Genomic DNA, 27,274 nt, shown 5'->3' on the forward strand with positions numbered 1-27,274 from the left:
CAGGAAGAAGTGAAAGCAATAACAAAGACTCAGAAGTAGAAGCTAGCCAAGCCAGGCTGGTCATGACTCCAGGAGAAACCCACAAGAGCTGTCAAAAAGGTTTCTGGGAAAGATGTGTGGTCCCCCGTGTAACTGTTTGCCCATCTCAGGGGAAGCGAGAGTGTTAAGAGGCGGGGACTTGGTCGGCTGCCCTTCCCCGAGTCGCCCCACTCTCTGTGCACCCCTTCCCCACTGCACCAATGGAGAAAAGCATGTTGTGTCTACAGATTGCCGGCTAAGAGCCTTCCATGGGTTGGCTTACCTATTAGGTATCTATAGAAAAGGGAAAAACTTGCCTCTTGGAATCTCTAGAGAAGTTAGAGTTAGGACTGGTGGTCCCTGAGGAACTACTATTTCTGAGGAAAAACAATAATGTGAGTCAGAACACAACCCCTTCTGGCAAGGGCAAGCCTCCTCCCATCAACCACCCCCCACCGCCAAAACAGCAAAGTGGGCTTGGAGCTCAGAACCACTCAATGGACAGATCCCCCCTTCAAGCAAAGGCGTGAAAGCGATGCCGGTGACAGCTGGACGTGTCTGGGTATTAAATGTGACAGAGGATAAAGGAGACAATACAGCCATTTGACTGCTCTTTGTCTATCAGTGTCCTGGAATTTCCAACTCATTGTGATTAAAATAATTAAAGTTCTGCCCTAAAATGGAGATATCCCCTGGCTTGTCAGATCCTAAGACGAAGGTGTAGATTAATTAGTTGGGTCAGAATACTGAGGTCCTTGAATCCCGTGTTGTTCAAGATGGTGGCAGGATGGAGGGGCCAGGGGGTGCAGAGCAAAGCCTGAAAGCAGAAAGGCCAGATGCGCTCGGGGAACAGTGGACATGGCCGTGGCTGCAGCGTGTGTGAGTTGGCAGCGAAAGAGGAAGGCATGGGTCTGTAGAAGGAGGCTGGACTGGGGTGTGAATCATAGGCTGAGTGTCTGTTCTCTGTCCCACTGGTTGTAGGAACAACTGGAGAGGGATTTTAAGCAGAGGGATAGGCCCTCTGACGGATAACTCATAGCCTCAGTCTTCACTCCTGCTCCCCCTCCCCTTTCCAGATGCATCCAAATGCCCTCATCCACATCACCTTCCCTGTGGTGTCTCCCTCTCAGCCCAAAACTGCTGAGGCTCTGGATGAGGGTATGGGTCACCTGGGGCCGGGCATGGGGGAGGCTGGGGGTGAGGAAGGCACCCCTTCTTTCTGCTCGTGCTCCTGGCAGGCCCAAAGACTGAGGGCTGTGGGCGGGAGCCTCTGCAGAGTGGGTCCAAATTCTGGGCAGCCTCAGGGTCCAGGAGCGGCAGCACCTCCCAAAGCAGTCAAGGCAACACGGCCCCTATATTCATGGGGTTTTTCCAAAGCGGTGTTCTCACTGCATTTTTGTCCCCCAAGAAACATACGTCAACAACTGGAGTTGTTCTGGGTTGTCACAGCTGGGAAGTGGGTGCTCCTGGCATCTAGTAGGTAGATGCCAGGGGTGCTGCTGAATATCCTACAGTGCACAGGACATCCCCCTGCAGCAAAGAGTTCTCTGGCCGCGAACGTCCATAGTGCCATGGGGAGAAGCCCTGCCCCAAAAGATCTGTTTTCAAGTATTCCGGAAAGGCAGGGTGTCCCAGACCATCTTCCTGGAGCTCAGGCTAGCACCACCACCCTCCCCCCTGCCCCAGGTCATCACCCCCTCCTCCAAAGGCAGCTACGGAAGGTATGGCATGGTGAGCGAGTTCCTAAAATGACACTCCCAGCAGGGGAGTAAGCATGGGGGATGGAACGCAAATGTCTGCTGAGGGGGCTTCAGTTCCCTGCCCTCCCCACGCAGCCCCATTCAGGTGCTGCACAGGAGCTTCTGTTGTGATCCACACCCTCAAAGGACTTAGCCCCAGTGGTGAGGTGATGCTGGGACCAGAGAGCTGCCTAGGCAATCTCCAAGACCCCAGCAGCTTCAGATAATGAATAATCCATAGTTCTTACTTCCCTAGTCATCTAGAGAGCAAGGCTTAGCCAGCCTCCCAGCCCTGTGTGTGTGTGTGTGTGTGTGTGTGTGTGTGTGTGTACATGCCCACATGCAGACAGGACAGAGAAGGACAGGGCTTGCTGCATGAAGAAACTGCCTTGCGAGTCATCACTTTTACTGGTCCTGCGCTCAGCTCTCTCAGGACTCCAGTCAACACTGCCGGAAGCCAGTGACTGCTCCTTTCATCGGATGCCCGGTGGGCAATGGGGCGGCGGTGATACAATGGGGTGGTGGTCTTTACATGTGACTAAACTGTGAGCCACAGTCAGCGAGGAAAGATCTTCAGAATCTGAGAGTTCAGCTTTGTGACCCCCAGCTCCATCACTGACTTGTCACTTCACCTGTCCCTTTCCTCGCCCTTAGAATCAGGTAAGAATGACAGCTACCTCTTGAAGACCACTTACAATGCACCAGGCACCTCACATGCATGTCACTGTTACAGCAGCCTGGTGAGGATCTGCATTATGCCCATGATACGAGTGACAAAATGAGGGGAAGTGGCTTGTCCAAGGTCACAGGGGCAGCAAGTGTGGAACCCAGGCCTGTGCCATACGGTCTGCCTCCAAGAGGTAGCGGGAGGTCTCAGCGGCCACGTTGCAAGGTAGGGTCACTTAACTCCACAGCAAGGAGGGTCCCAGAGCGAAGGTCTCCACATCCACGGTATTTCTTAACGGTGGAAACTCAACTTAGGGGACTGACCCCAGCCCGGTAGGCCCACGGTGCCAAGGGCTGCCAAGCAGATGCGCTGTAAACACTCCTGAGTCCCAGAGCCAAAGGCCGTGCTGCCGCTGGCTGGGCAGGCCAGGCCTCGCTAAAAATAGACGGGCCCTCAGGTCCAGCTCCCTGACTGCCAACTGAGGCAGGCCGCTCCCTACACCCAGCCTCCTCCTCTCCCCCTCCCCCTTCCCCAGCGGGCTAGAGCCAGGCTTCTAGAAGGTACAGAGATGTTAAGACTTTCACTTCAGACCAGACAGGGCTGTTAGGCTGACGCCCAGTGGGCAAGTTCCAAGTTCTGGTGGGGCCATAACGGGGGAGGGAGTCCTGACCCCAACGCCCCACACACCTCCCTCTAACGAAGGGAGCTGTCAACCTCCAAGCCCACCCGGGGAGGCAGTGGAGCCAAGGCCAAAACTTGGCCAATTTCTCCACATTTTGCAGTTGAATCTGGAGCCCCCTTGCAGTTTCTCTTTTCCTGCACTGATTCTCCCTGTTGACAGCACTGTACAATTTCTGTATTTGCCGCGGCTTTCGGAGATTTGCTGCTGGCCCTCTCAGGAAGGCCCCGGGGAGCGCGGGATGGGGCAGCGCCCGGCCGGCCGGGGCGGGAGACAGGGGGCGCGGGGAGGGAGGCTCCGGAGAGCGGCCGGACGGGAATTTCCTTTCAAAGGTGACATAGAGCCTCTTCATTAGGGTAGCGCCCTCCCGGGCGGGCCCTAATGGCGAGTTTGGCAGAGTCAGCGAAACCCGGCGCGGCGGCCGGGCGGCGAGCAGCGCCCTCTCCCGCGCCCTCGCCGTCTCCCGCGCCGGGCAGCGGCGCGCACGAGCCATTTGCAGCGCAGGCAGCCTGGCGAGCGGCCGCCGCGCACCGGCCGGAGCGGGCGGCACCATGGAGCTGAAGAAGGACAGCAACGCCGTATCCATAGACATGCTGCTGATCGTGCACTCGGAGAAGCGGCGCGCCGCACAGGGCGCGCACTCGGACCGGCAGGCGGACCCGGGCGCGCCTCCGCAGCGCAGAGGAGGTAATGCGCCCCCAGCCCGGGCCCCGCACCCCCGGCCCCTCGACCTCCTCGCCCCAGGGCCCGCCTGTCGGGGGGGCGCGCTACGCGCCCCCGAATGAGGTCCCCGAGGCCGACCCGCTCCCCAAGGCTGGCTGCGCCTCCGCGCTGCGCCTCTGGCATCCCGTGGCAACGCGCAGCCCCGCGATTGCCCCGGTTGACACCCCGTGCAGGCCTGCCGTGCTTCCGTCACCCCCGGCAGTAGGTCTCCTCCTGGTCACTCTTTGAAGGGTGCAGATCAGGTTGGAAGATGCCCTGGAAGAAAAGGACCTCGGGCCTGACTCCTGCGTGCCCGAGGCCTGCTCCCCACAGGCCACATTGCAGGGCACAGGGGACGCAGGGGGATTCGTGTGCTGAGTCAGACTTTGAGGTGGGACCCTCCTTTGGTGTCCTTGCACAATTCATGGCCTCACTGTCCCCTTTCTTGAGCCCTCTCCCAGCCTCCTACAGTAGAAGGCATGCCAGGTGTAAAAAGGCACACAAGCTTGGGTAGGGTTAGACTTGAAATCTGCTCTCCCCACTTTGGCTTATCTATTGATTCTACTTGTCCTACAGACTTTCTGGGGAAGGGTAGACTGGTAAAATAAAGCGACTTTTCATAGAGTGATTGTGGAAAGCCTCTGTACTCTCCAGAGAACAGGACACAACGTGAAGAGAGTAGAGATGGATAACAATGGCGGTTAAATCAGCCCCTCATACATCTGGGAACCCCCTGGTCCTGAGTCTCTGAGGAAGCCCTCAGGAGCCCTTGAGGAGGCTGGTGTGAGGGCGCACTAGACGCACTGTGTCCTGGTTCTTTGCGAGCGAAGCTTCACAGCCCTCAAGATAAAATGACCTGCCTCCTGTCTCCCTTCCAGCTCCAGAGCTCCTTGAAGTCCGTCCCCAGTTCTTCTGTCCCCACAGCCCCTACGCACATTGAACATGCACCTTCCACCTACCCTGCTGAAGCAACGGTGCCATGGGTGGCTTTGCCCCCCGCCAGCCCCACAACCTGCAGCTGCCCCGCAGCTCCTGGTGACCTCCTGGGGAGGCAAGCAGGAGAAAGAAAAGAGATTCTGGAGAGCTGAGAATGTTGACAGGTGCCCCAGTCTCCTGAGGGATTTGGGGCCCAGGAGTTGTTTGGGTTAGTTGGTCCTTTAGTTCTCAGAGCTGCCCCTGGGAGAAGGGGAGATGGCCCGCGCAGGGGTATTTGTAATGAGGAAATTGGCAGAGGCCATTGGCCTTCCTTGATAGAAATGCGGCTGCCCCTACTGCACGGACTGCGGTCCGGAAGGCCAGAGGCCCCCCACGAAGCGCAGCTCCAGGTGAGCGCATGAGTCCCCTCCTCCCTCTCCCCCTCTGATCACATCTCTCCGAAAGGCTCTGACACTAGAAAGAGAGGGCAGAGAACACAGAGCCCCACAGAGAACATCGGGGCTGCTCAGAGAAGTGTCCAGCACCCGGCATAAAGCCTACATGAGGCCAGACCGATGCACTTCACACTCATGACCGTGACTCGGGGAAAGAAGACCCCTGTTTGCTGAGCCCTCTCTGCTGATATTTTTCTCCAAATATTTTCCTGACAGACATTTCTCCCAGGCGCTATGGCAGCGGAGAGACCCGTGTCACTTGTTGACGATCAGACAGTTCTGCACCAGAGCAGAGAAGAGGGAGAGTGTGTGACCTCCAAGGCCCGCTGGGCAGCAGTGACGTCCAGGAGACCCCTGGCTAAGCCAGCCTGCGGGCCCACTCCTTGGGACAAGCTAAGGAGGGGAAATGCTGAACAAGACTAGCTTGTTCCAAGGCCTCCTGTTGGTGCACAGACATCCAAAACCCACCCCTCCCCCACTTCCAGGCGTCTCCTCCAGTCTCCTCCCCGCTCCAGGCCCCCGGCTGTACAGGGAATGTTCCCCGGCTCTGCAAAGGAGGGCCTGAGCTCTGCTTTGAGAAAAGAGCAAAGCTCGGTTACTCTCACATGCAGAGGACTGAGTAAGGGTGTGACCCGGTGGCTTTCTGTTGTGTCCTTGTGGCAGAAAAGAGTCAGAGGGACAAGGGGGCAGAGAGCGTGTGCACTGGGAATTTGGGCTGCAAGGCAACAAATACCCCCTCCCCTTTCTTGCAGGGCCCTAGCATTCCCTCAGCAGTTTCCTTAGAGCCGCACTTCTCCAAAACATGCCTAGAAGCCCTCAGCTCCTACTGTATATTCCCCTGGCCATGGAGGAGGTAGCCTAAAGCTGCCGCACCAGGTCTGAAAAAGCTTCAACGCCTTAGGTTTTATCCCCAAAGTGGATGGGATGTGTGCATTCCACTCCCCGGGTGTCGGTGAAGGTTCCGAGTGGTAAGGCCCAGACACTGACTATGGAGGGCTCTGCAGAAAAGAAGGGTGTCAGGAAAGGACTGGGGGCGCTCAGAGTGGTGGAAAGGGTTGGAGACCCAGACTGGAGGCTGAGCTTCCAGGAACGCGACCATAAGCTGTGCAGAATGGCTGGTTTGGTGAGGAAGCCTCCGCTGCCACCAAGGAGCCCTAGACGCTCCTTCTGCGCCAGGAACTTGAAATTATTGCAGCTGCTTGCGCTGCCAGAACGTTTGCCAGTTCTGTGCCAGGAACTCGACCTTGCAGCCATCACTTCCAGCCGCCACCAGAGAGAGAGAGAGAGAGAGAGAGAGAGCGCGGTTCCATTCGCTTCCCTGTTGCCTCACTAGGTCCCAAGAGAGAATGGGACACAGGTTCATTTCAGTGGATGCCTCGGCCACACAGGTCCATGCTCTAGCTGCAAGGGAGGCTGGGAGGGCAGGCAACCATCACTTTCAGTTCCCATAGGGATCCATCAGTTTCCATCTTTGCCCACCCCCCACCCCACATCAAGACTCTAAAAGTGGGAGATTCACCACATACAGAAGTAGGCAGGAAAAATGAATGGCAAACGTCTTCACAATAATGCTTCCATATTTATGCAGTGGAAATGTGGGAGTGACAAAGGGGCATCTCTATTGTGAAAATTCTCCCTGGATGATCCTGATAACCAACCCGCCACCCTTGGAAACTACCGTGGTAATATTTTTTTAATGTTTTGAATGTGGAGGGTTGCATTCATGCCTCCAAGTGCACTTCATTCGTGGGCAGCCTCCCTCGGAGCCCGGGAGAGCCAAGTTCCACCAGCCCCGCTTTAGCCCAGATCAGTCTGCAACTGGTGCATCACACACTTGACCTGAGTCTTCCCACTGCAGAGAGCCTCATGCCGGTCCTTGTTACTTCACAGGGCTTCAAGGTGTTGGAAACGGAATCCGGAGATGGCAGAAATTAGAAAGAAATGAACTACATGGTAAATTCTCTCATTTTCATTTTGTTTTCTTTCCAATCTCTGGAATTCAACACATGGAAAAATGCCTGGAAGCATTGGGTTTCACTTGTTTGAGGACTAGTCTAGACATCTAACCACTCAGACAGTGGCTGCTTGTGACGCAGCCAGGCCTCTGGGGCCACTGTGACCCTGGAACATTTTCCTTGGCAACAGGTCCACCAATTTCCTGGAGGATGTGCGGGGAGGCGGGCGGAGCAGTGCTATAACCCTGAGAACCCACTTGTTCGCTGGCTGAGCTATAAAGAACTTGGCATCATTTGGGATGGTGGGTTTGGGTGTGTTCCCATGGGAGGTGGGGCTTCCCAGGTCATGCGTCCCATGCATCTTGGGGCACCCATCTTTTGAAAATATTTCTGAACAGAGAAGACAGCGGCCTGCCTTGGGTGGTGTTACTCAAGGCCTCGGGAGATGCCACTCAAGGGTTCTGTGGCTCCTGGCCTGGGATCCAGAATACAATAAGATCTGAAGAAATCAGCTTCCAAAGACTCTTTATGGTGCCAGGTGTCTCCCCCTGCAGGCCCAGGATTTCTCTGGCCGTGCCATGCATGAACCGTTATACTGGGCCTTATTCTGTGCCCTTATTGTGAGATTCATAAGCCCGGCCTCCAGGAACAAACACTGTGGAACTGCACTGTGGGCATGTGAGAATTCCAGTAAGAATCAGACCTCCATTCCCAGAGCCCCAGTAGGGGATTCAGTCAGATTCCAACTGTGTGAGCCCCAGGATCGGATGACTGACTCATCAAATGCCAGTAGGAGGGGACCCACCCCCCCATGACCCTCCACAAATGGGGAAACAGGACCCCAAGTGAACAAAACAGAGCACCTATGCTCTGCCATCCTTCTGACAGTAACAAAAGGGGAGGATGAACTTCTAAAAGTAAATTCATTCATTCATTCCCTCAGTAAAGGTCGACAGTGATTACTTTGTGCCGGGAAGGGTTCTAATTGTTGGAGAGGGAACAGTGAACGGGACAGTCAGGAGCGCCTGCCCTCCTGGGGCCATGTTAGAATGATTGCATCATAATGCCATTCACCACAGCCGAGTCTCAGCACTCTGGAGGTGAAGAGCTTGCCTGTGTCCACTGCACTGTGCATGGAGATAAGTCATCCTCAAGACAACCCCCCCACCAGGGACCACCCTCTGAGTCCTGGCTGATGGGCATGCATAAGTGGGATGGCTTCCTAAACCTTGATACGGGGTCATCAGATGGTAGACGCACCAGTTCCAGCTCTACCTAAGCAGACGCCAAGGTTAGCGAAACTGTGCTGTGGGCTCTTGAGAATAACAGTAAGAATCAGACCTCCAGAGACCTGACAGCCACAGAAGCACATAGCAGCCCATGCAGGGAGGCATGCTCGGCCAGTGTGCGGGTGGGTGGAGGGCAGACGGGCCACGTGGGAGGAAAGAGACACTGCGTCTGTGTTTGTTGCAGCTCTTACTTTGCCTGAGTTGTTGGAAATTCATCTTATGGCTTCTCGGGCATGTTATTAATGTTATCAGTCCTCAGGAGAGGACTGAAATATACTGAATTCATCCTCTTTTTACCATCTTCGGGGTTCCTGGTTTGGGGAAAGTTTAGTGAAAAAATATAACAAAACACAAAGAGACACGATAACTCTTACAAGACTCTTCCTTAAGACATGAAGTGGGTCTTAGTATGATGTACCAGCCAATAAAGAGAATGATTATAGTTCTTGCAAAACCACCCAAGAACTGAGAGTTTCAGGTAAGTGCAGGGCTGGAGAGAGGCCGCACAGAGGCCTTGAGCCTGGGAAGGATGGAAAGGCCTTGAGCCTGGGAAAGTTCCTCCACTCCACCAACATACGCAATTTAAAATTTAAGTCAAAATTTATTTATTTTTTTGAGTGGCATGCTTGCATCCGTGAAGAAGTTAAAATTCCAGCTTCTTTCTGTGTTTTCTGATGGTGAGGTCCTGGGTACATACTTGCCTTGCTGGTGCCCAAGGCACCCAGCCCTGGTAACCAGCAGGCTGTCCAGCCCTGGAAACTGGATGGCTTTCATCTGAGAAGGAAGCAGCTGATGGCTTGTGCTTGGTGGAGTGTGCACAAATGGGGCTGAACGTGGGGTTGGTCCAAAAGGGCACATGTCCCCCCTCTTTCTGCGCTGTGCACTCCTTGGGCTGGGGCGTTGACAGGGTGGGGGGAGCCCGTGTGCTCCAAACTTTTCCAAGCAGCAGGTGTTTGGGCTGAGCCACCAGCTTGCCCGGCAACGGGCTTCCCCTGCTGTGATTGGCTGCTTTCCTTGGTCCTGGCCGAAGTCTGCCTAGCAGCACAGGGACTAATGCCCCACAGCTACAGGGAAACCAACTGTGCAACCCTGACTATAAATAGCCCACTGCAGCTATGCCAGCCAATCATCTTCCTTGAGGATTCCCTTCCCAGATCCTATTTCTTCCATCAGCCAGCCGAGCAGAGATGCGGCCAGCTGTGCCCACAGGAGGCAGCTGCCCTGTCCTCGCCTGGGTCTGGCCTGGAGCTACAGCCCAGCATACTGCATCACCCTCGGTTGGCACACACAGCGGTCCTGGCCCTTGGCCAACCAACCGACCTCAGCCCGGGGTGGGGCTAAGGGTCCTGGCTGGGCCTGCTTATAGAAGAGGCTGGAGAGGATGGGCTTCCCAGGGCAAGACCCCACCAGGAGGATCGCAAGTCCAGCCCAGCTCAGTGACCCACCCACTCACCCGCCTTGACTGGCTTCTGCCTGAGCCCAGGCATGGGAAACGCTGAGTGGCAGATCTGGTTGGGTACACAAGGGATGTCATATGAATGGAACCAGGTCAGGCCAGTGCCCCTGAGTGCTTGCACCAGGTCCAGGCACATGTGCCAGTGGTCACTTCCAGTGACAGGCCCAACAGCCTTTCTGCAGCCCAGTGGGAGGCCAGGGGAGAATATGGCAGTCCAGGGTGGTAGTGGCCCTTCCCCCACCCCTCTGAAGCAGAGGTTCAAGGGCAAGACCAGGCCACCACAGCAGCTGTAAAGGGAGAGATGGAGGGAAGGCGGTGCTTCCTGTAGGAGGGGCAGATAAGCCTGTGGGTTCCCCCTCCATGGCCTATGGCAGCAGCTGGGCATCTCTCCACAGCAGCGTGGCTCCACTAGGCTCTGAGGACAGCTCTGTGTCCCAGGACATGAATATCGCCAGTGCATGGAGAGCATTCACCCTGCAGAATGGGTGCCCTGCAAGTGTCTGTGAAACTGAACCAAACTGCAAGCAGCCCAGCTCCTAGGCTAGAGTAGGCGGCAGGGTACTCCCCCATTTCTCTCAGAGGGAGGCAGGAGGCTGGAGACTTGGGTTCAAGTCCGGGGTCTCACCTGGCTGTGGGGTCTTTGGCAAAGTTAACCAGTCGAAGCTGCAGGCCCGTAATCAGGATAGGAGCCTCCCTGGCTGTTCCAAAGAAAGGTGTGGAGCTCAGCGGAGCATCCCTCTGCACTTTGGGAACTGGGCCCGGCTGCAGCAAAGTCAGGAGCTGTGGTCACTTAGCCCATGGGAGGTGTCCCCAGCTTCTCTAGAAAAACCCAGCCTCTGCCGGCACCTGCCGAGAGTGTGAGGCTGTGCGTACGTGGGCTCCCGGTCACTTGCCTCTGCGTTCAGGTGTGCGACTCTGCCGATTCACACGTGTTTAGGCCGAGCCTGGCAGCTCTCTCCTCCGCCCAGGGAAAAATCCACCCCACCGTGGGCCCAGTGGTCACTGCAGGTCCCTCTGTCTTCCTCAAATAGGAAACCTGGTGGAGAAGCAGCACCCCCAGCAGACCCAGGTCATCACCTCCTACGACAACCAAGGTAAGGTTCCGCCACTACCTGTGACCTCTCCTCCAGCTCCTGTGTGCCCGGATCCACTGTCCTGGCCAGAGACAGCAGGTGCAGAGCCCAGACTGTGGGGAGCGGGGGCCTCTCTGTCCTGGGGATGCTGGAGCACGCTTCCCCTCTCCCACATCCCATGGAGAACAGTGAGAGGCTGCATGTGTCATGGAACAGGGGAGTAAAGTCCTCGGGCTCCAGCGTCCACGGCTGTCATCAGCGTCACCCTGGTTGTCATCACTGTACCTGACATTTGCTGAGTGCTAACTTCATGTCAGCTGCCCTGCCAGACCACGTACATGATCATTCTCATGTGAATTATGCCTCACAACAGTCATATTTGATGGGTACTCTTACTATCTTCATTTCGCAGATGAGTGAGCTGAGGCTTAGAAAGGTTTTCTTTCGTCCAAGATCACATGGCCAGCAAGAGTCAGAGCAGAAGCGGCCCAACCCCCTCCCTGCCCACCCCCTGCGCCCCCCCAACCACCACCAGGGCCTCAGCTGTTACACTTCTCACAGCTCTGCTTCTCGCAGCCACCCTAGAAACCAGCCTCCCCCCTACTGGCTCGCCGCGTGCAAGCCTTCCCTCCCACTGAGTCACAGCGGTTCCCTGGCCTCTCCTCCTGAGGCTGAGCCTTCCAGGGCCTTCCACCCAGGGACAAGTTTAACTCAGCAATGGGGAGTGAGAGGGCCCTTCCTCAAGAATCCTCACTTTGCCAGGACGGGTCCTGGGGGGTCAGGGAGGGCAGGCAAGGGCACCCCCGTGCGGACTCTGCAGTTGACTGGATCTGAGAGCACGACGGGGTAGAGACGGGTTGGCTCCGTAGCTACAGCTGGAGGAGAGGCCAGGTTACAGACCTCCACTGCCCCCCCCCTCACTAACCTCCCCTCCTGCCAGCTCGGTTTTTCTGCTCAGGGCCTGGTGCCTGAGAGCTCTCATAGACTCAGCCCTAAGATGTCACCACTGGTGCTCTCAGCACTGATGTCCTAATCTATAAGGGTTACGTCCAGGGTGCAGTGCGGAAGGAGGAGGCCCTGCAGGATTCGGAGGTCCTCGGGGAATTGCTCTCTGAGACACCGGCTAACCCACCATCCCCAGGGAAAGGCACTGGCAGGTAGTGAGGAAGGGCCTGTCAGCTCAAGTTCCCAGCAGGAGGTGGCCAGCTGTCCTTGCAATCTAGGTCAGTATCCATTTAGGGCAGAATTCCTGGGACTATGGCTCCAGGACAAACCCCAGGGCACTCCGTGGGCCCACGACGACCTGCTACCCCCCTGAGCACCGCGAGGACAAACCCAGGCCCCCTGCTTCTCTGGAATGACTAGCAGCGCAGCTCACCCCAAACAAGAGTAAGTGACACCTCACTAAAGTGAGAGTGGATTAGCAGCCACTTCTCTCGCTTGGCTCTGGCCACATCCCCGGTGGGGTCATGGTGTTATCCCTGCTTACAGAGGAGGAGTCTGGGACCGGGGTTGCTGCAGTCCCCGAGTGGGGTGCTCCTGTCAGACCTGTGCGGCGGGACCAGGGGGATGGGGCCTGCCGCTCTCCAGAGCCTCACCTGGCACACCATACCCCGGCTCTCATGGGCCACTCACATGCCACCTCCCAGCATCTGAGGCTTCCAGAGGGCAGGAAGGAGGGTGGCCTTGGCATCCGACAAACAGGACAGGGTCCACTGTAGGTTGGGATAGGATGGGACCCCCGGGTCTTAAGGGAGCCTGGACCACAGCGAGGGAGAGGCTGCCCTGCTCTGGGGCTGAGCCAGAGTCCACACTGACGGTGACCCGTCCATTCCACAAAAAGCAGCTCTGGATGCCGCCACTGGGGATCCATCAGAGAACAGACAAAGGCTCCTGTCCCCGTGGAGCTGACACCTAGCGAGGGAGACAGATGACCCTAACAAGAAAAATGCAAGGTGTCAGATAAGGCTAGGGGAGAAAATAAAGCAGGAAGGGGGATGGGGGGGTGGTGCACATGGGTGTGTATTAGTTTCCTATGGCTGCTGTAACACATTATCACAAACTTGGTAACTTGACACAAATGTATTCTCTTTAACTGTTCTGAGACTACAAGTCCCAAGCCAGCCTCGCTGGGCTAATCAGTCTCTCGGTTGGCAGGCAGGTTCCTTTTGGAGGCTCTGGGTAAGAACCTTTTCCTTGACTCTGCCAGCTTCTAGAGGCTGCTGGCACTTGCCAACTTGTAGCTGCGTCACTCCAATCTCCACTTCCAGTATGACATTGCCTTCTCTCCGTAAAGTAGATACATTCCCCTCTATTTTATAAGAATCCTGGTGATGACATCGGGCCCACCCGGATAATCCAGGATTGCCTTCCTATCACGAGATCCTTAAGCAAATCACATCTGCAGAGTCCCCTTTGCCATATAAGGTAACTTTCACAGGTTCCCAGAATTAGGACATGGATAGCTTTAAGGGCCATCATGCAGCTACCACAGGGAATGATTTAAAATAGAGTGATTGAGAAAGGCCTCCCTGGGAAGGTGACATCTGAGTAAGGGAGGCGGTAGAGCAGCGGGTCATGCGGCCTCCGGGGAAGAGCTCCCCGCAGAGGGACACCGGGTGTGGTAACTTCATGCAACAGGTGACGGAAAGATCACTGGAATCTTGGATCTTCATGCAGAAAAGGGCTTCGGAGGATTCATCTGCAATGGGTGTGTGCGTTGAATGAGAGGGGAACGATCACAGGAGCCCCAGTGACCTCAGGCCCCGAAAGTTATTCGTGACGAATCAGATTTGGGTTGAGGTCTCATCCTTCCAGGTCACCCACCCTCCTCCCCACGCAGACCCTCAGTGCCTTCTTGGATCATGCATGCACTAGGCTCCAACTGCTGTGTTTCCAGACTTGTGACATCCCTGTCGAGCTCCATTCTGCAGAAAGAATCATGAATGGCCCTGGGTTTTCAAGAGCCCAGTGGAAGCCAGGGTCAGTCAGGGCTGCAGGAGATGCCCTTCATCACCCCCTGACGGGTGCCCCTGAGGTCTTGGCCCTGAGCTCTGCACACTCTCTGTCATCCCACGACTAGAGCCACTGCAGTACCCGGTGCGGGATCTACAGAGCTGGACTGTCCCGGGTCATCATTCAGCTCGCTGTTCCTGGGATGTCAGAGCTTACGCTTCCTGCACTAAAGCTGACTGCCATACTCTGGGTAGACACCTCTGTTGAACACCCAGCCAGGGGCTGTTTAAGGGTCGTTTTTTTAATAATTACAAATGATTTAGCTGAGGTTTTCTTGGCAGGAAAAAATTCCAAGGCAGAGGATCCAGGCTGTAAAGGCAGCAGCCAGTTACAGAGAGCATTAAGGACCGCCTTAAGTCAATGACGGCAGACATCTGACGTGAATCCTGCAGCCGCCACACACTGATATACACCCACGTGTGTGTGTGCACACTCACACACACACATTCACGTACACACGCACATACCTGACAATCTTTGCTAATTGATAAGCGCTCCAGGCAGCCACTTCCAATCAGTCAGAGCTAATGAACAACACGAAATCTGTTTGCCATCTCTGCATTAGGAATTCTGAGCAAATTAGGCCTTTAGACAAAGCCTGATTCAAACCCGCAGAGACCTGGAGATAAGCTCTCGAGTGGGAGGACTCTCCTGACGGGGTAGAAGGCAGGCCCAGGGCAGCAGGCCAGGGGATGGGCTTGGGCTTGCCTGCTGCATCTCCACGTCTGCGAGGGTGGGGAGACGGAAGCAGAGCCCATAGCATCTGGGAAAAGGGCCTGGGAACCACTTCTCAGATGCAGCAGAAAATAATCGCTAATACACTTTTACTAAGACAGCCAGAGTTTCAGCTTCAGAAAATGCTGTCTGGGTGACAACTGGTAGAAATGGGGAGGGGTGCCATGAGAGAGCCAGCCAGGTGACCCGAAATCCCAGGAAGGGACTACTTTGGGTTTAGATGTGACTAAGATTAATGCCATGGTATCTGACTGTACTTAGGGTTTAGATCTCACTTTAAATTATGCTCCAAGTAATGCTCCACTCTTTATCATTGGAGATTGGCCAAATTAATTTTTTCCATAAATTAAGAGTTTTATTTGATACAGGAATGTTGTAGTCAACAAACTCTTAGCACTTCACACCTTTAGGAAGCATGGGTACTGTGACCCTGCTCACCTGGGGACAGCGTGCCCAGACCCAGGCCCGTGTGGAGCAGAGAAGCCTCCCGGAAGTGCTCTCACACACCTGTGAATGGGAGCGGGAATCACACTCCTACACCCATCAGGGAGGCAGGGAGGGGAGTGATGATCACCAGCACCACTTTGGGGCAGAGCCAGGAGTGGGCCTCAGGAGGATGCTGGACGTCAGCCCCTGTCCAAGAGGGGAGAGAGAAGAGGCAGTGCAGGGAGGAGGAGGGGATGAGAAACGGTGATGGGTGGAGCTTCCGGCCAGGGCGAGTTCCCAGTGGGAGACCACGTCAGCACCCACCTCGGAAGGGCTTAAAGAGTATTTTATTTTTCGGCTTGCTCATTCTCTGACAGAGCGACGTGGCTGGATTGGAGTGGTTGGAAGTACCCGGACGTTAGGAGAAGTTCAGGGAAGAGGTTTGTTGTTGAGCCCTAAACCAACAGGTGGGTCAGTTTTGCAGCTTCCCTGCACTTCTGGAGATTGTTGCAGCTCAGCATTTTCCAGATTTTGTTTGATAAAATAGTACTGGGTCAAGTAGACTTCTGCAGGACTTCTCAGAGCATTGTGTGTTGCGAACTACAAAAGGGGAGAAAGTGGGCATTTTTCTCACAAGGAATCTGGCAGCCAAGTACAGCTTGGCATCCACTTTGAAAACTGACTCCGAGTGTCTCTGGGGGAGAAAGCACAAAGGCAGAGGTGAGCCGGCTGTGCCTTATGCGTCTTGGGAAGACACACAGGCAGAGTTTGCTGCCCATGGCGATGGTACCCGATCCTGGGACCAGAGCTGAATGATGCTTTGAACTCTGAAATGCTTAATGTCTTATCAAGTCGCAGGCTGATTTTCTTTGACAGTGAATGTGCTAGAAACTAGAAACTCAAAATGAATATTAACCCCTTTAAAGTAATCCCTCGGGAGGCCACATTGTATCTTTTAAAATTGTTTGAGAATTACCCTCTTTGGCATGCAGAACAAGTTCATGAGCTACACAAGAAAGTCAGTATTGTTATTCTGTGAAAATACATTTAACAGGCAAAGGGTTAAAAGAGCTCTTACAAAATCAACGGGGAAAAAATAACGCATCAGTAGGAAAATAGGTGATTCACTAAATAAGATTTAAAATGGCAAATAAGTATATGAAAAATACTACACTGAAAATTAAAGAAATACACAAAAACAATGAGATGTCATTGTTCATTGAAAAAAATGTAAAGGATTAATAACAATCAAATGTCAGTGAGTGTATTGGTAATCTAGTTTTACATTACAAACCACCCCAAAGCTCAGTGGCTTAAAACAATTACCAGCTTACAAGTCTACAGGTTGGCTGGATATTCTCGTCTGAGCCACACCTGGCTGATCGCAGGTCTTGGCTGGGCTCGTTCATGTGTGTGGTCAGTGGGAGGGTTGGCAGGAGAGCAGCTGGTCTAGGGTGGCCTCACCTGAGATGGCTCTGCTCTGCTCCATGTGGTCTGTCATCCTCCAGGAGGCTAGCCTGGGTGCAGTCACACGGCAGTTGTGGCTGGAATCCCAAGAATGGAAGTGGCAGCTGCAAAGTCTCTAGGCCTAGGCTCCGAGCATGCACAGAATCACTTCTACCACATGCTAACTGGCCAGATCACATCATCAGGCTGGGCCAAATGTGAGGGAAGGAATGAAAGACCTCTTCTTAGGAAGAAGTACAAAGTATTGTGGCCAATCTTGCCATCAAACACAGCAAGGATGAGCAAAATAGGCATTCCCTTGCACTGTTGAGAGGATCGTAAACTTAAAATCATTCATGAGAAAAGTTTGCCAATATCTAACAAAAGCCTTAAAAATCTCCATACCTTTTGTTCCATGTTTAAGAATGTATTTGAAGGAATTGACTTGAAGAGTGTGCAAAGCAGTGTGTATCAGAATGTTCATCACATCATTGTTTAAATAGCAAAACATTCGGGAAATGTTAACTATCCAACAAAAAGGGATTGCTTATAATGATTATAAACCATTTATAGAATAGAGTATTATGCAGCCATTTAAAATGATGACTTGTGAAGATAACTTTATATTCACAGACATGTAAAGACTTAAGTGAAGAAAGCAGGATACAAAAAGCATGTTTATTATAATCCTGCTTTTCAGTGTCACCTTCTATTTTACATCTTTCTGTATCATACAAGTTTTTGTTTTGTTTTAATTCTGCTTTGACTTTGGTGTTTGGTTGGTATTTTAAAATTTTTATTTTAATTTAAATTAACGTACAGTAAAATTGGATTTTCTGGTGTGGAGTTCTATGAGTTTTAACACATGCACAGATTCACGTCACCAACACCACAATCAGAATACAGGGAAGTTCTGTCACCCCAAAAAGTCTCTTGTGCAGACTCTTTGTAGTCACATCCTCCCATCATTCCTAAGAGAATTGTTGAGAAGTACAGCTTGATACGGATGTACCACAAGGTGTTTATCCATTCACCCATCAAAGGACATTTAGGTTATTTCCAGTTTGGGGTGATTATGAATAGAACTTCTATAAACATTTGTGTATAAGTCTTTGTGTGAACATGAGTTTTCATTTCTCTGGGATAAAAGCCCAAAAGTGTAATTGTTGAGTCATATGTTAAGTACATGTTTTGTTTTATAAGAAATTGCCAAACTGCGGTATCATTTTACAGTCCCACCTGCATATATGACCTTGTCAGCATATAGTATTGCCACTATTTTTTTTATTATTGGTCTTCTAATAGGTGTGATATCTCATTCTGCTTTCAATCTGAATTTTCCTAATGGCTAATCATGTTGAACAACAGCAAGATGTTGAACATCTTATTTGGTGATATATCTATTCTTTTACCCATTTTCTAATCGGATTGTCCTTGCACTTTTGTAAAAAATCAATTTGCCATATTTGCGTGGGTCTATTTCTTAACGCTGTTATGTTCCATTGAGCTATATTTCTATCCCTTTGCCAATATCACACTGTTGTGATTACTCTAGCTTTATAGTACATCTTTTTTTCCTTTTAAGTGATTTTAATTAATTTATTTATTTTTGGCTGCATTGGATCTTCATTGCTGCGCACCGGCTTTTGCTAGTTGCGGCGAGTGGGGGCTACTCTTCGTTGCGGCGTGCAAGTTTCTCATTGCATTGGCTTCTCTTGTTGCAGAGCACGGGCTGTAGGCGTGCGGGCTTCAGTAGCTGTGGCACGTGGGCTCAGTAGTTGTGACTCGCGGGCTCCAGAGCACAGGCTCAGCAGTTGTGGCGCACGGGCTTAGTTTCTCCGTGGCATGTGGGATCTTCCCGGACCAGGGATCGAACCTGTGTCCCCTGCATCGGCAGGCGGATTCTCATCCACTGTGCCACCAGGGAAGTCCTATAGTACATCTTAAAATCAGTTGGAGTCCTCTTAATTTTTTTTTCAAAATTAGTTTGGTTATTCTAGTTGCTGTACCTTTCTATCAAAATTTTAGAATCATCTTGCCTATATCTACCATCTATAAAATTCCTCCAAGGAGTCTGATTGAAATTGCATTAAATCTATAGATGAATTTAGGGAGAATTGCCAACTTGACAATATCGAGACTTCCAGTTCAGAACATGATATGCTTCCCCACTTATTTTAGTCCTCTTTAATTCGTGTGATCATATTCTTTAGTTTTCAGCCTAGAGTTCCTGCACTTTTTTTTAGATTTATACTTAAGTATTTCATTTTCAGAGATATGAGAAATAGTAATTTTAAATTCAATTTCTAATAATTTATTTCCAATACAAATATAATTGATTTTAGGGTGCTGACCTTGTATCCTGTGACCATGCTAAACTTACTTTTTAGTTCTAGGAAATTCTTTTGTAGATTATTTGGGATTTTTCTTTGTAGACAGACATGTCATCTGTGAATAGAAGAGTTTTATTTCTTCCATTCTGATCTATATGACTTTTCTTTCTTTCTCTTGTCCTATTTCACTGAGTAGGACTTTCAGTACAATGTTTATTAGGAACAGTGAGAGTGGCCATCCTTGCCTTATTCCCAATCCTAGGGGGAGAGCATTCCAGTTTTCACTATTAAATACGCTCTTAGCTCTGAGTTTTTGGTAGATGCCCTTTTTCAGATTAAGAAGTTCCCTTCTATTCCTAGCTTCTTGGGAGGTTCTGTTGAATGGATGCTAAATTTTGTCAAATGATTTTTCTGCATCAGTTGATATGATCATGTGGGTTTTCTTCTTTAGCCTGCTAATATGGTGAATTACATTCATTGATTTTCAAATATTGAATTAGCCTTGCATTCCCAAAGTAAACCACAGTTGGTTGTGGTATGTTATTCTTTTACTATATTGCTGGATTTTATTTTTCTAATATTTTGTTGAGGATTTTTATGTTTATGTCCATAAGGGATATTGGTCTGTAATATTCTTTTCTTATACTGTCTTTGTCTGGTTTTGGTATCATAAAATGGATATAAATTATTCAATACTCTTCTGTTTTCTGAAGGATCTTGTGAAAAATTGTCATTGGCGTTATTTCTTTTTAAATTTTGTTAGAACTTGCCAGTGAAACCATCTGGGCCTGGTTTTTGTTTGCTTGTTTGTTTTTGGAAAATTTTGAACTACAAGTTTAGTTTTAAAAATACATATAGGAAAATTCAGGTTATCTACTCATTGGGTGAGTTTTGGTAGTTTGTAACTTTCAAGGAATTGGTTCACTTCATTTTAGTTGCAGAATTTCTCTTCATAGACTTATTTGTACTATTCCCTTATTATTATTTTAATATATATGGGGTCTGTAGTGATATCACTCATTTCATTCCTGATATTGGTGTCTTGATTCCTGATTTGTGTCTTACCTCTTTTCTATTTGGTCACTCTGGTTAGAGTTTTATCTACTTTACTGATCTTTTCAAAGAACCAGCTCTTGGTTTTGTGGATTATTCTATCATTATTTCTTCAAATATTTTTTTCTGCACCACACTATTTCTCCTCTCTTTGTGGGATCTCGGTGACATGAATGTTAGATCTTCAGGCATTGTCACACAAGTTCCTGAGGCTCTGTTCACTGTTTCTCTCTGTTTTTCTTCAATAATTCCTATTGATCTATGTTCAAGTTCACTGACTCTTTGCTTTGTCATCTCTATTTTGCTATTGAGCATATCCAGATAATTTTTTAAACGACTATATTTTTCAGTTCTAAAATTTTTATTTCTTTCTTCTTTATGTCTTCTACATTTTGCTGATACTTTGTATCTTTCCATTTATTTTAAACTATTTGCCCTCACTTTTTAGAGCATGGTTATCATGGCTCTTTCAAAGTCTTTGTCTGATAATTCCAAAATCTGTGTCATCATGGGGTTAGCATCTGTTGATTTTCTTTTCCTTTTTAAGTTGATATTTTCTAGGGTTTCTCTATACTGAGTAATTTGGGATTGTAGCCTTTGCAATGCTATGCAGATCTGCCCCGCACATGCACCACCCAGCTGCCAGTCCGGGCATTGGTCTACCCCCTAGTTTAGTTCTCAAAGACTGTGATATGATGCTTAGGATGAGAGCAAAGCATGCACAACATGAATGAGGTCCGTCCATGCAGAAGTGACCACAGGAGCTCATCCATAGCTTTATGGAATTGCTTTCTTGAGCTCCCTCCTCTTTATGACCCACTTCCCAGTCCTCTGGCCCAAAAACTGGGGTTTTAGTTTCCCCACTCTTCTGGGTAGTTCTCACAATTCTGCCTGCATCTGGAACCAATCAGCAGAGAACAAAGAGAGAAAAAAATCAATGAGTATTTTCCCCCACACTCTTGGGAATCATAGCTTCACTGGTACCTCCCCTCAAAGACTTAGGTGCCTGCCGGGCCACCAAACTCACTGCTGCACTGATACCAGCAGAATTTCTCTGGGGGCTGAGTCAGGAGATAATGGAAAAAAGGGGTAAAAAACAACAGGGGATTTCCCCCACTCTGACTCTTAGAGTTTCCCTTTCTCACTCCACAGACCAAAAGAAAGGGCTTCTCTTAGAGCACTTTTTCTCTGCATCCGTTGTGCACTGCTGGATTTGGGGCTGCCTTTGAGTCCAGTCTAGGTAATACCATTGGGGGTGGGGAATGGTCAACTCTGCCAATTTGATGATGCTTTAAATTCTAATCTTCTTTCCCAATTTGCCTATCATTTACTTTGCGGAGTCCTCAAATAGTTAGCCCATGCATTCTTTCCAATGCCTACAGTTGCACTCAGTGGGAGAGACAGGGTAGAATTTGTTTACTCCATCTCGCCCATATCTGGAAACTGTCTGCTTATTTCTTGGTTTTTGGTTTTGTAAACAAAAATTATTTGCATATTCAAAAGAAAGCTCTAAAACCAATTGTGTTTTATTGATCAAACATCTGTCATGAGACATTGCACCCTTTCCTGGCAGCGTCTGGCTGAGAATATCACCTCCTATTCCTTTGCAGGGACACAGCTGACTGTGGAGGTCCACCCTCAGGATGCCATGCCCCAACTGCTCAAGAAGTTCTCCTTGGCTAAACGTACGTACGTACAGGGCTACTCATGTGTGGAGGGCTGGCAGGGAGGATTGAGGGTAGCTGGAAGGGCCAGAGCTCAGCCTGGACACCTTCTTGGGGAAGGAGAGGAGTGACCTGGGCCTACACGCTGGGAAGAGGCAGAGACAGGACAGCTTCATCCTGGGGCACTCTCTTCTCCACACTCAACAACCCCTGTTCTTAAGTCTCTGCCATTAGGTGTGGGTAACACAAGGCATTTAGCTAAAGATGAATTTCATCACAAGAGTGCTGTTGTTTTTAGACACCATTTATTGACTGCCTGAAAAGTGGCACGCACGGTGCTAAGCACTGTACACTCAATAAGCTTTTAACTCTTTGATATGCACCAGTATTATCCCCACCTTTCAGACCAGCAGAGGCTCAGAGAGGTGAAATAACTGCCAGTCACCCAGTTAGGAAGCGGATCAGAACCCAGGTCCTAATGAAGTCTGTACCCTTAACCACCGTACCTGGCTGCCTTCTATGCTGTGCGCACAGGCCCAACCCAGGCCCACGATGTCTCCTCTGCTCCCTTCTTTGTCCTCTCCCTGCATCTGTCCATCCTGTGGGTAAACAGGGGACTGGGGAAATGTTGGCCAAGGAACGGAGGCTGCAGAACAGCCAAGGCTGAGGTTCATGAAGTGAACCTTCATGTCCGCTCATAGGGGGGGCCGAGGCAGCTCCTCCAAGGCTGCCTGGTCCTGCAGCCCTCAGTAGCCAGGCCCTCGGAAGGGCAGGCAGGTGTAGAGAGGTCAGGCCCTGGGAGTTGACTGGCTGGGTTCAGATCCCAGCTGTGTGACCTCAGGCAAGTGGCTTAACCTCTATTTTGGACTCAATTTCCTCATGTATAAAAGGAGGAAAATAATTCAACATCCCTCATAGGATTGTCATGAGGTTAAATGAGATAGTCAATAATGCACAATCCAGGTATAGTAAGTACACAAAAAATCTGGCTACTATTTTGAACCCCCATCATTCTATCAAAGAATGTAGGTAGAAACAAAATGTGGGTGTAAGAAAGACAAGGCCCACTGTTTCTCAGAGTGGCCTATGTACTTTGCAAACTTCTGTACATTTGAAGGCCTACAGTGGCCTTCAAGGGCAGAGAAAAACTTGCCTTGGCATCCCCACCTCTGGCTCCTCCTGGTTCCATCAGGGACCCACATCTTCCTGACCTGGCTTCAGATCAGCAGGAAATTCTCTCCTGTTGCCTGTGGAGTCTAATAACAATGGCTGACCATTCTGCCTTAGCAGTCCTGGATTTATAGGATTTGGTTGTCCTTGAACCTTCCCGAGGAATAATTCCCCTCTCCCCCCTTTCATGAACTGCCCATGGTCAGTTCTTGTCCTGGGGTCATCTGGTAGTGAATTCACTGGTGCTCTCAGGATCCCCAGCTGTGGTCCAAGACGGCAGGAGCGTCCAGAGGAGGGAGGAACGCGGAGCTCCAGGCAGGCCCACTGAATAATCGCAAGGCTTGATGCCCAAGCAAATTCTCCCTCTGCTCACAGACTGCACTTCTCTTTCTTGTCTTCCCCTCACTGGCTCCCAGTCCTCCCTATTCCTCAGCAGGAAGCCCGGGGCAATCCCAGCAGCAATTCCGTGGTGGGTGGGGATGGGAGCAAGAAGGCTGTGAGAGGGAGAGTGAAGAGGAGAGGTCAGAAACAAGGACACCCACACGGAGAATCATCTGTGCTTGCATTTCTATTTCTTCTGAAGTGTCTCTACTTCTGACCTTGGGGATATTGCAGGTTTCCAAGGCGATAAGAATGGAAACACAAGACCCCGGCAGCCTGGAGGGAAAGACGCCCATGGTAAGTTGCGGGGCCTTCTTTGGAGCCGTTCTCTGAGACGGTAAGCTGGTTTAGCCTCACGAGCCAATCTGCGGTCACTTGGAAATGGCTCCCTGGAGCACTGTGCCTGGAGTCTGGGGCCACCTCTGGGCTCAGGGGACAGGAGTATCATGATCGATTGGCAACGTCTGCCACGGACACAGGTAGAGAGGTAAAAAGCTCACACGCCAGATGCGATCCCAAAGCTAAAGCATAAACCCCACCAGCCACCTCTGGGCTCAGGGGACAGGAGTATCATGATCGATTGGCAACGTCTGCCACGGACACAGGTAGAGAGGTAAAAAGCTCACACGCCAGATGCGATCCCAAAGCTAAAGCATAAACCCCACCAGCCACCTCTGGGCTCAGGGGACAGGAGTATCATGATCGATTGGCAACGTCTGCCACGGACACAGGTAGAGAGGTAAAAAGCTCACACGCCAGATGCGATCCCAAAGCTAAAGCATAAACCCCACCAGCCACCTCTGGGCTCAGGGGACAGGAGTATCATGATCGATTGGCAACGTCTGCCACGGACACAGGTAGAGAGGTAAAAAGCTCACACGCCAGATGCGATCCCAAAGCTAAAGCATAAACCCCACCAATAACAAGGCAGCCCATTATGGGAAACATTAAAAACAGAATTCAGAATTGTATTAACTTTAAATGGAATGCCAAGCATCTGTACGGAGGGAGGCATGCTGAATGAGCAGAGTGGGGCAGAGGAAGAAATCCCGAATGGGTAATAGACGGCCTGGGTTTGAATCCGGCTTTTGGTCATCACTCACCTTCCCTGGGCCTCAGTTTCCCCCTCAGTAGACCAGATGGCATCTAAGGTTTAGTACAGTTTGGTACTTCTTCCCATTGTTTTGCTTTAAAATTAGAATAACTTAGTTAATGCCACTGGTATTTTAAATGTATTTATGCAAAATCATATTCAAATATTATATAATCTGCTCAGAAAGTAAATTTAATGAGGCATAAATCATTATGGATATTCTTAATGTTCAGATATTGTAGAATGGAACCAAGAAAGGGTAAAACTAATAATAGGGTTTTTCAGTCCCATTTTAGAAACACCATCCTTCTTTGAAATGGGGGCGGGGAGACCTCATTTGCAGAGCTGACGCTTGTTAAATGTGTAAGTCCACTTCATATCCACTTAGGTCACCGTGACGGCCCTTGTCAGAGGATGGCAGGAGCCAGCGTCCGTGGGGGGAAGAGGGCACCAAGAAGGGGGGAAGCTTGGCAGGGCCTGTTGCCGTGTCTCCCCTCCCTTCTGAGGGTCTGGCTGGACAAGGGCCGCATGGTAGACCACCCAGGATAGGCCCTGAGGTGATCTGAGTGATGGAGGCGAGAAATCCCAGCTCTGGCACCAGACAGTCACTGAGCCGCGATGGCACTGGGCTTCTAGGGAGCGCCAGGGTAAGACTGTACAGGACAGAAGGCTGGGGGCAGGGGGCGTCCAGGGAATCTTGGTGCTTATTAGAGGAGCAGAAAATGAAGAAAGAAAATGCTAGGTTGCCGGGCGAGGCCACAGCCTCACTGTAGAGTTTGCACAGCCTGCCTGCCCACCACGCACCCTGTCCCCTCTTAGGAGAGGAACAGCCTCGGATCCTGGATGTGTCAGAGGTCACAGGGACCAGCACCACTCCTTGCCCCGCACCCTCCTCCCCCCTGCCCCCCCCCCACGAGGACTCCTGCAGGGCATCAGCAGGGACCGAGGGAGCAGAGAGAGGGGGCCAAATCCAGTCTGAGGCTGAGAAGGGAGAAGGGCCTGGGTCCTAACAGGAAGGGACCCACAGCAGTGGGGAAGTGCAGAAGGACCCGTGTGGCCTGCTCCTGACAGCTGAACTTGGCTGGAGGCTGGGAGCTCCTCTGTGACCAGACGTTGACCAGCTCCCTGACCAGCTGGCACTGCCTGACCTCCAGTGCTGGCCCGGAGAGGGTCGTGGAGCAGCTCCAGCCAGCGCTGGTGGCGTCCCCACCCTCTCAGCACACCTCTCAGGTCTATAGCACCAAGGAAACGACTGTCTCCATCTCGGTGGGAATGGCGACACTCTCCAAAATGCTGTCCCCCGCTGTTCTACAGTCTGACTTACAGCCCTGGTTCTGGCTGTGCAGCCTCTACACGTGCTGTTCTGGTCTCCCTGCAGCTCACGCAGTTACTTAAAGACATTTAATAAATTATTTTTCTGCTTAAACTGAAAAAAAAAAAAGGACTCTCACAGTCCACGGGGGTTGTGTGGGTACACGCAGGCGCAGCCCCGCACCGGGCACAGAGGCTTCACACCCCCGCTCTGCGCTTGCCTGCAAAGGACCCTCACCCTGCACCCTCCCAGGGAGAAGAGTGCTGACCTTACCACGTGATCCACGGTCTCTTTCACTCCCCCAGGTGCCCCGTAGATTGCGCCGGAGGCTGGGCTGCTGGCTTTAGCACTACTGCCCAGTCACCGGAGGGGGAGGTCACCGGACTAGACCCCAGGCCTTGTGCAGCCCCACCAGGCACTTTCCCATGTTACTCTGCTCTTCCCAGGCTTGCTGTCATGTCCGGGGGTCCCACCAGCACCCCTTACTCACCCGGAGGTTCCTGACATGGCAGGCTGAGAGCTGATCCACTGGAGTCAGCGGATCAGTGCCCCTTTGGCCGCATCCGCCTCTCACCCCCGCCCTGTCCTCCTATCCAGCTTGCCTGATTTTGGTCAGCCTGGCTCAGAGGGCCTTGAATAAGAAAGACCCAGCCAGAGCCCAGGCTCTTCTCTGGGCTGGGACAGGAGTTTGCTGCCCGTCCATCCATGGGTTGGTCTGACCACTGGTCAGTCAGCCCTGCAGCAGCTGCCTGGGGCTGTCCTGTGTCCTGGCTTCCTCTGAGAAAGGCTGTGTGTGGAAGAGTGACTCTGAGGCCCAGCTTCCCTCAGGGGCCCCCCACTGTACTTTGGGCACCTGTTGCCAGAACTCTTAACTTTCTTGGGGTGCAAGTGGTCAGTCTCCAGCTAACCATGGGCAAGGGAAGAAGCCTGTCTGGGTGCCAAACGCACCTCACCCTACGGAGGCCCAGGTGGCCCAGGACCATCATGCCCTCTCCCACAGCCGGGTGCCCTTCAGACTCCCCTGGGCACCGTGGCCAGGACATCAGTGGCGAGCGGCACTGCCTGGAAGCTTCCCACAGAGCATTCATTCCTGAAAGAGCTAGCAGGGAATCTGCAGGAAACTGGGGGGTGGGGAGAAGGGATTCTGTCATCAGTCCGTCTGGGGCTGCTGAATTCGTTGAGGTGCAATCCATCACTCTCTTTACTGCTGACCTCTGGGGTCTGCTTACTGTCCCTGTGAGTCTCCCAGAGGACCAGAGGAGTTACCACGGTTCCCAAACCAGCTGGACCGAGGAACCCTTCTAAACTATTGAGAGTTGCAGTCTGGGAATCATGTTGAAGGTCAGGCAGTCACAGCTCCTCAAAAAGACAGGGAGCCCTGGGCCAGGCAGGCCTGTTGGCCAGTCTCAGCCCCTGACCAACCTCCTTGTGTTTCCAGCCTACCCCTGGGATCGCTCCAGCCTGAAATCCATGCCCCTGGACCTGCGTCAGTTTGAGAAACTGGACACCTATGCCTCACAGGTAGGAGAGCCGGGCCCTCTGCCCGCGATGGCCACCCCGACAAGGCGGCTTGGAGTTTCCCAAACCAGAGCGGCAAAGGCTCTCCCCAGACCCCTCCTGAGTGTATCCTGAGTCCCTTGGATGGACAGTACGGAGCGCTTTTCCACAGCGTGTGGGAGGGGGACAGAAGGCCCCCGG

The 27,274-nt window shown here is 51.7% G+C and overlaps 1 protein-coding gene across 3 annotated transcripts in view; it reads left to right on the forward strand.

Moving 5' to 3' along the window:
- Nucleotides 1-3,611: 3,611 nt before the first annotated feature.
- The window catches only part of KY (kyphoscoliosis peptidase), a 47,952-nt gene continuing 24,289 nt past the window's right edge, over nucleotides 3,612-27,274 (forward strand). Inside the window, exons 1-7 of one of the 3 annotated variants that reach the window (XM_059920280.1) lie at nucleotides 3,612-3,790; nucleotides 7,066-7,128; nucleotides 10,907-10,969; nucleotides 15,502-15,591; nucleotides 21,567-21,641; nucleotides 23,406-23,468; nucleotides 27,015-27,097. In XM_059920280.1, the coding sequence (XP_059776263.1) occupies nucleotides 3,655-3,790; nucleotides 7,066-7,128; nucleotides 10,907-10,969; nucleotides 15,502-15,591; nucleotides 21,567-21,641; nucleotides 23,406-23,468; nucleotides 27,015-27,097 (573 nt within the window). In that variant the 5' untranslated portion in view covers nucleotides 3,612-3,654. The remainder of the gene's footprint in view (nucleotides 3,791-7,065; nucleotides 7,129-10,906; nucleotides 10,970-15,501; nucleotides 15,592-21,566; nucleotides 21,642-23,405; nucleotides 23,469-27,014; nucleotides 27,098-27,274) is intronic. The other 2 variants (XM_059920282.1, XM_059920281.1) reach the window with 2 other exon arrangements.

This window comes from Balaenoptera ricei, chromosome 4 (assembly GCF_028023285.1).
Source record: "Balaenoptera ricei isolate mBalRic1 chromosome 4, mBalRic1.hap2, whole genome shotgun sequence".
Lineage (NCBI taxonomy): Eukaryota > Metazoa > Chordata > Mammalia > Artiodactyla > Balaenopteridae > Balaenoptera > Balaenoptera ricei.